Source organism: Pteropus alecto, unplaced genomic scaffold (genome assembly GCF_000325575.1).
Source record: "Pteropus alecto unplaced genomic scaffold, ASM32557v1 scaffold206, whole genome shotgun sequence".
Classification (NCBI taxonomy): Eukaryota; Metazoa; Chordata; class Mammalia; order Chiroptera; family Pteropodidae; genus Pteropus; species Pteropus alecto.
This window is the reverse complement of record NW_006438906.1, coordinates 5,182,097-5,193,862: the sequence shown is the minus strand read 5'-3', so window position 1 is coordinate 5,193,862 and position 11,766 is coordinate 5,182,097. Positions and strand designations below refer to the sequence as shown.

Sequence of the window (11,766 nt, the reverse complement as noted above, 5' to 3'; positions counted from 1 at the left end):
GAAGGATAGTCTCCTTGGAAAATTCAAAACCCTTGTAACTATCAAAATCATAATTCTTGTAGATGAAGAGATTCAAAGTGATCAGTGTTAGCTGGAGGAGCTGCTGTAATTTGCAAGACATGTTTCAATACTTGGTACCCAAGCAAAATGTATCCTTTGTCCTACTAAGAGTTTTCCTTTATGACCAGGAAAGTGGCCTTGGTTCTCTTTCCAAAGAAGTATTTGGGGGAAGCATCAGCTATAGGTAAAGAGCAGGGAGGTTTGATTCCACTCAATCCTCTGTTCTTTACTAATATTAAGCCCCAGTTTCCCTCACCGATTTGTAAGTCCTGTCAGGGCCAGGGGCAGTGGCAGATATCCCCTGATGCCTGAGGTTCAGCCAGGAGAAGCCTTCTCCACTTCTTCCTTTGCCACATCGAAGGTCACAGAGATCTTAACTATTCTTGAGTGTACTTAGTGTGAATCTTGCCCCTCCTACCATCACCCCAGTTCCAAATACAGAGTAGACACAATGACCAGAAGAGGATTAAAATCAGTTTTATTAATGGATTGAACACAGCTGGGATCTGAGGCCCAAGTGAGGCTTCTTTCGTCCTCTCTGAAGTGACGGTGGCTGAGCCCACTGCACAGGGCTCACTAGACTTACCCACCCCATCACAGACTGAGGCTGGAATGTGCAGAGCCGAGTCCTGTCTGGGCCCGCCACGGGCAGGTCCTGCTGGGTCTGTTTACTGCATGTAGACTGGAAGCCCAAAAGCAGGTCCGAGAGAAAGAGAGAGAGAAGCAGGAGGACAAGTAAGTGGGGACTTTTAGTACATTATCTTCACCCAGTAGAGAAAGATGGCCTAAAGAATCTCAAATTCATCAACCACAACCATCCCAAGGTCATCTCAGAGGTGGATCCTTCTCCCTAGTACTTTCCTTCCGAGCTGGAGTATAGGTAAGAGATCACTCTGCTACTTGGCTGAGCAAGGTTTGGGCAAGAGCCTGGGCCACCTAGTAAGTGGCCAAGGGCCATTTTGTGTGAGCCTTACAGTCTGCAGATACTAACCCAAACAAAGGTGCTGGCTAGAACTGCTGGAGTTGGGACTGTAGCTCCATGTCACCTCATGCCTAAATACTAACCACTGGATTCCTTTTCTTGCCTGTACTCTAGAGCCTGGACCTCTGAGGACTGCTGAGTAAGAACTTGACAGACTTTTCACACCCCCCACACCTCCACAGTGGGTGAAATGGATGAAGGTGGTCAAAAGGAACAAACTTTCAATTGTAAGATAATTTCTGGGGATGTCATGTATAAGCAGTGTGATTGTAGTTAGGAACATTGTATCGTATATCTGAAAGTTGCTGAGAGGTCTTAAAAGTTCTCATCACAAAAAAAAAAATGTGACTGAAGTGTTGGGTTTTGCTAAACACTGTAGTAATCAGTTTGCAGTATATATATATACACATCAAATCATTATGTTGCACACTTAAAAGTAATACAGTATTACGTCAATTGTGTCTTGATAAAACTATAAAAAAGAACTTGACAGGCTTAAGAGCCCACTACAGCTGGGGTACAATTTGACTGGACACATACGGTGTTTTTTTAGTAAAGAGAGCCCCTTTTGCTTCATTCAGAGTAACACCTTCTGATTTAACTGTCAGGTGTGGAGTTGTTAGTTTTGTGACAAAGCAAAGGGCCATGCTGTATGGAGGGGAAGATCAGAGTAGAATAGTAAGATGCTTTCAGGGCCTATGAACAGGCAGGAGAAGTTTAATGGCAAGTGTTACAGAGTTGAGTCTGAGGTACCTTTTTCTAGCACAGGAAGGCACTCTTTTCTGACCAGAAGCAATGACACACTAATTTCTAGCACTCTGAAATCCTTCCTCCTACCTGTCATGCAGAACACTTTTATTCTATGCTTTTTATTTCCCTAAGTGCCATTGAAATAGACCAAAGATGTATCTCATGTTTGGGTACATTTCTAGTACACTCAGTATTCCCGCTCTTAGCCTGGGTGACTTCTGCAAAAGATTACTCCTATCAATCACCAGTGATTTTTTTTTTCATACTATCACCAGTCAAGGGTGATCACATTTCATAGTCCTAGATGACACCTTTCCGTAATTTCCAAAAGGCTATTTATACAACTTTGCTTTGAATAAAACTAAATGATTGCAGAAACATTTTTCCCCAGAGTACTTTTATTAGGGATTCCTGCCACCATATTAACATATAAAACAATCTGTTGACATAGAAATGCAAATTTCACTATACAAAGATAAGGCTCCAATCATAGGTAACATGGCCCCATATCTCTAGTATTTCAATGAAATCAATTCATTGTGAATTCTTCCCAGAGTTGATTTTATAAATATTAGACAAGCCACAAAATATATTCAAATACATAACATTTTACAGTATGTTCCAAGCAGAGACACAAACACGGTACTTTACCTACTTTTTTTTATGATCCAACTTGCATTAGCACTAAAGACAAGATTGTGTGTGTATATGTATTTGCCATATATGTATGTATATAAAACCACAAATGTACACACAGTGGTTTTCATGGAAAATTGGAACTTTTGAGACTGCGTTATATCCACCATGATATCTGAGGGGAAAAGAATAACATGTCACAAATTCTTCAATTGGGGAAAAGTAAACACAACTGTGTATGAAGGGCATATCAGTTGTGTGTATACAAATACACACATATATACAGATTCATATATAAACACATGTATACCAATAATATGGAATATACATATACTCACACACTTGCTTTGACCTCTGTATCTCACTATATTACATACCCTCCACCCTGGAAGCAGTCTTTTCCTCCTTTGACTCAGGCAACTGGTAACTGTCTTCTTCAAACTTAAGTGGTATTTCTAAAAAGGCTCTGATTCTATCCCGACAAAATGGCATTTCAGGATCCCACTTTTGGTGGCTGTTGTTTAAATTCAGCAGACCCTCTCCTGTCAACTCCTTCACTTAAAAACATTTCTATTCAACAGTGAAGTTTTTGCCCAAGAGAAGTTAGCTGGAAATGTTAAAAATAACATATTTGTTACTACTTAATATAAATCTGCATGGTTGGACTATGTGTGATACTTATCCTGTCAGTATTTTTCAAATGTTTTATGATGGGCAATATATTACTCCCATAATTTAGAAATATTATTTAATATTTTTAAAGGATGAGGGCTAGATGATTTGTCATGGTTAGAACTTCAAAGAAAATTATATGTAGCATAATTGGAACACTATCAGAGACTACACTGGAGGGCCCTTATATCAGAAAGTATGACTTTGAAGTCACATAATAAAAAGGAAAAAAGAACTTCAATTTCAAGGCTGGCCATATGCAAACTTCCAAAATAAGCTCTAGAAAGTATATTTGTATATTATCAAATTTCAGGTATTAAACATTCTTTATTAAAAAGTAAAATAAATCACTAAAAGCATGTGAAAAAGAACACCTACAAACTTAATAGCACTAATAGCTATAAATGTATATTACAGTTTGCTCAACTGAAGTCTTCATGCACTGACTTTTAAAACTTATTTTCAAAATTAAATATTTAATAAAGCACTCAGAGCCCCATGAATAAGTAGGGCTGGAATGGTCGATTTGGAAATTCTGCTAACGACAGAGCTACAGTGTCTTTTAGAGTTACAGATTACAGGCAGCCCAATCTCTTCTTAATGAAGGCAATGAACATTTTCAATCCATGGAGAAATCCCAGTGCTCCATGTCAAAACTCCATACTCTTTCCTTTCTGTCATAGATTTAATGATATGAAGGAATGTACTAGAACATTTGTCCCCTCTACTGAGTCATTTCACTGCTTCACCCAAGCTGAAACGGTATATCATCTAATGATTCTCCTCCACTTTCTTAATGTGAGCCCCAATTGTGAATTGAGTTAAGATCTTAAAGAAAACGAGGAAAGGAAGGAGTATAATGACCATCACAAAAGATCATCAGCATTATCAAAAAGCCAAAATCCATTCTCTCCCTGACTTCCTCTTTCTTCCTCTCTCATACACACACTTCTTTTGAAGTTTCTTCCACAGAATCTGTGAATGCCATGAGGGACCAAAAGTGTGACTTAAAATTTTTCCACTTTTATTTAGAACCACTTAAATATATTCATGTCAACTTGGACAGCAAGTGCTGCACTGTTCTTTACATCATCCAATACCTTGCACCATCATAACTTCCATAAAATACATCATTTGCCTCTCACCACTTACCTACCAGCCTCACCAAAATTCTTTTTGCTACTTGCCATTTGTTCAGTTCCCATCTGCTTCCACTCTTGGGTTAATGTACAATAACATGCAATTAACTGGCATATCTTTTAACTTTTTTCCTTTAAAGTTTCACATTCTTTTAAAAATGTTCTGCTTCCCCAGCCAAAATATGTGGACAGAATGCAAACGAAAGTAACAAGTCATTTTGTCCAAATACTTTGAAAAATGGACCACCCTGTGTCCACTTGATGGTCAGTTTCTACATCCTCTAGTTTCATTATCTGTTTTAGGAGCTTATTTACTACAGTGTCTTTCTATCTATTGTCTATCTCATATGCAGGTAACATAACCAAAACATTTTTAAAAACAAACCAGTGCCAAAACATTAAAAAATTACCGACATACCTTTTGTGCATTCATCTTACAATCTGTACACTTAAATAACTCCAGGAGGCTTTTTTTTTTTGCTAAAAACTTACCAAAATATTTTGAACACATAAAAATATTTTTAAAAAAACAAAAACGAAAACCCAGCATAAATTTAGTTGTATAGGCATTGGTTAGAGGACATTATTTTCACTAAGGATTATATTCAAAAACTTTCTCAGATTTTTACTAAAATTCTGAACTTTATAGATTGTAATGGTGCTAATTAAAAAAAGGGAAATCAAATTCAGCTCAAGGTATTAGGTATTATGATATAATAAAGAGTATATCTCTGATATAATAAAAAATAAACATTTTTGGTTACTTAAAGGCCATCTTCCTGACCTATAACTAAAATTATTTGATTTAAACTTATTTAAGTACAGTGAATTATGGAAAGCTAACTTAAAGGTTTGAACAATCAGTCTTGAGTAAGATACACTATTGATGGCCCCATGACTATTCAGAACCAGGCATTTGCTGAAAAAACAAACAAAAAACAAACAAAAAAAAAAACCTTGTATTGAATATAGCCCTTAGTCATATGAGATATGAACTTTACGAGCAACCCAGCATGTAGAGAATGAGAGTTACTTTGCCAGCCACCCACTCCTTGAGAGGACAGTAATATTGATAGTGAAACTGCTCAAACTCTGGCGTCTGTCGGATTTCACATAAGAAGGAGAGATCAATACCTGACTCCAAAAGGAGGAGGAGGAGGGGAAATACAAAGAGCAGCAGCCCCAGGCCCACCACAAGGAGCCTGGAAAAACTCTTGACCAGTGGGTTCACCCGAATATGGCTGCTCAGAATGTCATAGCTCCAGGACAAAGCTCGGTGAGCCTCCTTCAGCTCCTCTTCTTCGGCCATCAAAAAGGCATTTTCATCTGCTTCCAGTTCTTCAAATGAATCTGTGTCTTCTCTTTCCAACTCAAGCCTAGATGGACAGTCAAAGAGCATGTCAATCTCATCATCGTCAACTGGGGTGGGGAGCAGGCTGGCACTTGGGTTGTACGCCAGTTCAGAGATAGTTAAAGGTTCTTCTTTTATTTTATCTTCCTCTTCGCTTGGGGGGTCTTCATGCTCCCGCACTTCCTTCACTGGTGAGCTGGAGATCAAGGGGGCAGAAATGTCATCTTCTTTGGGCAATGGAATACCTGTAAAGAGACATTTTTTTTCTTAATTTTAAATTTTAGGTTTGTCTTGTCTACAAAGATCTGTAAATGAAAACAAACCAGGAAGGAAAAAAAAAAGTGGAATTCAAGGATTATGTGGAATTGTTCTGTGGAATCCTGACTTTTAAGTCATTTTCTTAACAGACTCTATATCATAAGTTCTAAGGTCAATATGCTAAACACAAAATAACCCACACACCTTAAATGGGTGGCAATATTTACAACATATGTGTACAATTAAGATCTGCAAATCTTCAGCTTTGGCCATTAGCAAGAATAAAATGACAATAGATCACTATTATGTTATAATTCTGAAAGTCTTTTAGAAGTCAACACTCAAGTACTGTAAAATTATAGAATCTACTATCTAATGATAATCACTTTATGTCATATATTGTTTTCTAGTCTTCATTCTAGGCAAAATTTTGTGGCTTCTGGTTTTATGTAATTGCAAATATGTGCACAAACTTGCATCTTGCTCCTTTAACATTTTAACTTAGGCATTTTCTGTGTCAACATAAACTCTCATTAGTATTTATAATGGTTGCCAAATTTCCTAGTAATACAGAATTAGTTACCATTGGCAAACATTTAGATCACTTCACAATTGTTAAAAAAAAAAAAATTTCTGTAAGTGACAACTTTACATAGAAAGCCTTTTTCCCTCTCTTGTTTTTTAGTTCATTTTCCATAGATAGATGCTCAAAAGGAAAACTGCTTAATCAGAAGGTATGAGTATTCTTTTTTAAAGATTTTTGTTATTAAAATATAGCTTATATACAATATTGTATTAGTTTCAGGTATTTACTATAGTTATTCAACATTTATATACCCAATGATGTGATCACCAGGATATGTCCAACAACCATTTGACACCATACAATGCTATTACAATATTATTGACTATATTCCCTATGCTGTACATCATATCCCTATGACTTATTTGTTTTATACCTGGAAATTTCAACCTCTTATTCCCCTTTACTTCCCTCCTTTTTTGATTTTTTTTTTCAGATTTTCAAGTCTTTAATAACTTTTAAAATTACAGTTGGCATACAATATTAGTTTCAGGTGTACGACATAGTGATTGGACATTTATATTACTTAGATTGATCACCCTGATAAATCTAACCATAGTCATTACAATATCATTGACTATATTCCCTATGCTATACTTTACATCCCCATAACTATTTTGTAACTACCAATTTGTACTTCTTAATCCCTTCCCCTTTTTCACCCACCCACCTTGTACTTCTTAATCCCTTCCTCTTTTTCACCCACCCACCCCAAACCCTGCCCATCTGGCAACCATCAATATGTTCTCTGTATCTATGAGTTTTATTTTAGATTCCACATATAAGTAAAATTATATGGCATTTGTCTTTCTCTGTCTTATTCTACTCAGCACAATACCCTCTAGTTCCATCCATGTTGTTGCAGATAGTAAGATTTCATTCTTTTTATGGCTGTGTAATGTTCCATTGTATGTATGTACTACCTCTTATCTATACATTCTTCTATTGATGGACACCCAGGTAGCATTCCATATCTTGACTATTGTAAATAATGCTACAATGAACATATGGATTCACATGTCCCTTCAAAGTAGTGTTTTGAGTTTCTTCAGATTTATACCTAGAAGTGGGATAACTGGGTCCTTCTTTGTCTCTTATTATAGTCTTTGTTTTAAAGTCTATTTTATCTAAGTATGGCTGCCCCAGGTTTTTTGTTTCCATTTTCATAAAATATCTTTTTCTATCCCTTTGTTTTTTTGATCTGAAGTGAGTCTCTTTGAGGCAGCATATGTAAGAGTCTTGTTTTTTTTATCAATTCAGCCACCCTATCTTTTGATGGGAACATTTAATCCATTTACATTTAAAGTTATTGTTGGTAGATATGTAGTTAGTGCCACTTTATTCATATTTTTTGTCTTTCTTTTTTCTTCTTAAAGAAGTCCCTCCAACATTTTCCTGTAATACTGGCTTGGTGGAGATGAACTCCTTTAGCTTTTTCTTATATAGGAAGCTCTTTATCTGTCTGATTCTAAATGATAACTCTGCTGGATAGAGAAATCTTGGTTGTAAGTCCCTGCTTTTTGCATCACTGAATATTTCATGCCAATCCCTTCTGGCCTGTAAAGTTTCTGTTGAGGAATCAGCCAACAGTCTTATGGGTACTCACTTGTAGGTAACTAATTGCTTTTCTCTTGCTGCTTTTAAGATTGTCTTTAATCTTTGGCATTTTAATTATGATGTGTCTTGGTGTGGGCCTCCTTGGGTTCATCTTGTTTGGGACTCCGTGCTTCCTGGGCTTGTATGTCTATTTTTTCACCAGGATAGGGAAGTTTTCAGTCTTATTTCTTGGAATAGGTTTTCAATTCCTTGTACTCTCTCTTCTCCTTCGGATATCCATATAATGTGAGTGTTGGTATGTTTGATGTTATCCCAGAGGCCCCTTAAAATAACCTCTTTATGAATTGCTGATTCACTCTTCTGCTTCATCTAATCTCCTCTTAATTCCTTCTAAGGTATTTTTCATTTCTGACTGGTTCTTTTTTGTTTTCTATCTCCATTTTTATGTTTCCTATCTCTTTGTAAAAGTTCCCACTAGTTCATCTACTCTGCCCCTAAGTTCATTGAGCATCCTTATAACCAGTGTTTTGAACTGCATCTGCTAGATTGCTTGTCTCCATTTTGTTTAGTTCTTTTACTGGAGCTTTGTTCTGTTCTTTCATTTGGGATGTATTTCTTTGTCTTACCATTTTGGCTGCCTCCCTGTGTTTGTATCTATGTATCAGGTAGAGCTGTTATGTCTCCTGGTCTTAGTAGAGAGGCCTTATGTAGTAGGTGTCCTGTGGGGCTCAGTGGTACAATCTCCCTGGTCACCTGACCTGGGTGCTCCAGTAGTATCCCTTGTATGGTCCCTCCTATTGTAGTTGAGCCTTGGTTGCTGTTTGCATGTTAATGGGAGGGATTGACCCTCGGGTTGAATGGTTGTAAGGACTAGCTGGTGACTACACTGGAGAAACTCTTCTGCAGGAGCTAACACTACGAAGCAGGATTTGCTTTGGCAGAGCTCTACTGTCTGCCTTTTGGGTATGTTGTCCTCAGATGTGCAGGCCAGGGCTTCCTGTGAGGGGCCCCACCAAAGACTAAGTTCAGCTACAGCCTGTGCCCTGTCTGGGCCTACCTGGCAATCTATAGGTGGCCATCACTCATGCTGGGCTTGGATGTGCCTCAAGAAGCCAAGCCACAATCCATGGCTGGCTGCTGCTAGCATTGGGCTTAAGGCTGCTCAGCAAGAGGTACAGGGAATGCCAAGGCCAGATGTTGCTTGTTTAAGTTTTGTGAACCTCTGAGAGATTTAGGAAAGTCCACAGCCTGAGCCAAGATAGGCCGTTTATATGGAAAAGCCACTGGAAATGGCTTGGGTGGGTGGGTTTCCAGGACTCACCAGGGTAGAACAAGTGGTGTTAACCAGGCTGATGGAGACCCAGATATGGTGGCCACCTGCATCTGCACGTAGGGAGTGGAGAGGGCTCAACAAAGGAACAATGGATTCTGCCAACACTTAGAGAAAGCTGCCCCTCCAGCCCTCGCCCTGAAGCCAGACAACTCAGTTCTTTCTCATATGCCCCTGGCACTTTTCAAGCAGCTGCCCCAGTGCTGGAGCTCAGAGCAAGTGAGTCTGTCAGCAAGTAAGTCTGTGCTTGGGCCCTTTAAGAGGAAGTCCAGCTACCGTTGTCTCAGCCACAATCTCCACTGATTTTCACAGCCAGATGTGGGGACTCCTCTTTCCAGCACTGGAACCCTGGGCTTGGGAGTTTGGTATGGGGCTGAGACCCTTCACTTCTCTGGAGTGGCCTTCACAGCTGAGATATATCCCTCTGTGATCAGCCTGTTCATGTCTCCGCCCCTACCAGTCTCACTTCTGTGTGTCTTCAGTTGTAGGACTTCTGTTCAGCTAGACTTCAGGTGATTCTCAATGATGGTTGTTCTGTAATTTGGTTGTAATTCTGATGTGGTTGTGAGAGGAGGCAAGCACAGTGATTACCTACTCCACCATCTTGACTAGTATTAGCCCGAGTATTATTAAAGTTGATGGGACAAAAGGTATGTCTCAACCCCTCATTTTACAGATGGGAAATCCAGTTACATACTGTCAGGCTGCAGGTCAGCTCTCCTAATTTTGAGTCTTGGGTACTTATTGGGAAATTAAGGATCAAAGAAGTGTTTTCCAGGATGGTTCTATAATACCAAATTGGAAACCGTGTACATGAGGTAATTGTAAACCAGTTTTTGAATGAATACATTTCAGGATTTCTCCAAGATGTTCAGAAAGTGAAGTCACCAACATGGAGATATAGGTCATTCATGACTTCATTCCCTCTTACGAGAACAACAGGTAACAACAATTCATGGACAGGACACCCTGGGAGAACCCTAGAACACAGGAGGTGGCACCCCCCGCACCACAAAGACCAAGGCTGACTGCATTAGAAGGCTAACATGAATGGCTACATGCTGACTGCATTGCACAACCCCTAGGCCAGTGTGGCACCACACAGAGAGGTCTCTCCTGAGCCTACAGTTCCTCTGGTGGGAAAATAGTCCAGGGGTGACAACCGTGCTCCCCGGAATACCTGGAAACTGTTGCCCAGCAATGCTCAAGCTGAGAGGTGATCAAGCAGAGCTGATCATCCCCAGAGCAAAGTAAGTAGCCCTGTTCAGTCAGGGAACTTGGGGCACAGGTCAGCTTGAGAAGTGAAGACCACAAATGAAGAGCCTGAGTGGCCTCGAAGCTGCTTCTCCCACTGCACCTAAACAGGGAAACTCTTTCATAGTCTCACTCATTGCTGAACATGGCCTTCAGCCTGCCTAACAACCAGGGAACCTTGCCAGAGCACAATGGAAGCTGGCAGCCCAACCCGTGGCTTTCCCTATCTGCAGAGCAAAACCGTTGCCTCACTTGACCAGGATAGCCGGTGCACACTCTTACCTGATTCTAGTACTCAAACAATGAGCTGTCGCATCATGCTGCTTCGACAGGGCAGAGAAGCTAATTTATAGCTCCACCTACTGCTGGGTCCAGTATCCAGTCCTGACTGTCTAATAAGCCTGACCAGGGAATACAGGCAAACACGGAACCCATCCTACAGCCTCAGTTGGGCAGGTAACCAAGCCAGCAGTCTTGTCTAGCTGTTCTCAGCCAGTGGCACATACCCCACATCCATGACCTCAGAGCTTGAACTGTTGCTTCACCCCAAAATAGACTCCAACAGCAGACCCCACCTGCCCAAGGACCTTACCAGCACACACATTCAGAAACCTCAGTCGAGCTGACTGGTGAAGAACTGTCTCTGCCAAAGCAAATCTACAGTCAGAAAGAGAAGACTACTAACTCACATGTACAGATATCAACATAAGGATTCAAAGATCATGAAAAATCAGGTAAATAATAAAGGAAATTAATAAATCACTAATAACTGACCCTAAAGAAATGGAGATCTATGAACTGTCAGACAAATAATTCACAATAATCCTCTTAAAGAAGCTTAGTGAGCTGCAAGAACACAAGCAACTAAAAGAAATTAGGAAAACAGTGAATGGATGAAACAAGACATTCAATAAAGAAATAAAAATCATTTTTAAAAAAACCTAGAGGTGAAAAATACTATAACTGAACAGAAGAATTAAATGGAGAGCTTCAAAAAGTAGGCTCAACCATGCAGAAGAATCAGCAACCTGGAAGATAGGACACTGGAAATTATCCAGTCATTTACACAATATAAAAAAATATGTAAATGGTAACACCAGTAACCTAAAAGTGAAAAGCTTAGGAACTGTGTCAAAATTGCTATTAACTTAAAATGAGGCACTATAATTTTAAGATATTTTATGTACACCCTGT

General features: G+C 39.3%; 1 protein-coding gene across 3 annotated transcripts in view; it reads right to left on the bottom strand.

Annotated features, from left to right (window-relative positions):
* Window positions 1–2,170: 2,170 nt before the first annotated feature.
* The window catches only part of FRMD3 (FERM domain containing 3), a 268,015-nt gene continuing 258,419 nt past the window's right edge, over window positions 2,171–11,766 (bottom strand). For all 3 annotated transcript variants that reach the window (XM_025049729.1, XM_025049730.1, XM_006916100.3), the window contains one exon: window positions 2,171–5,835. In XM_025049729.1, the coding sequence (XP_024905497.1) occupies window positions 5,237–5,835 (599 nt within the window). In that variant the 3' untranslated portion in view covers window positions 2,171–5,236. The remainder of the gene's footprint in view (window positions 5,836–11,766) is intronic.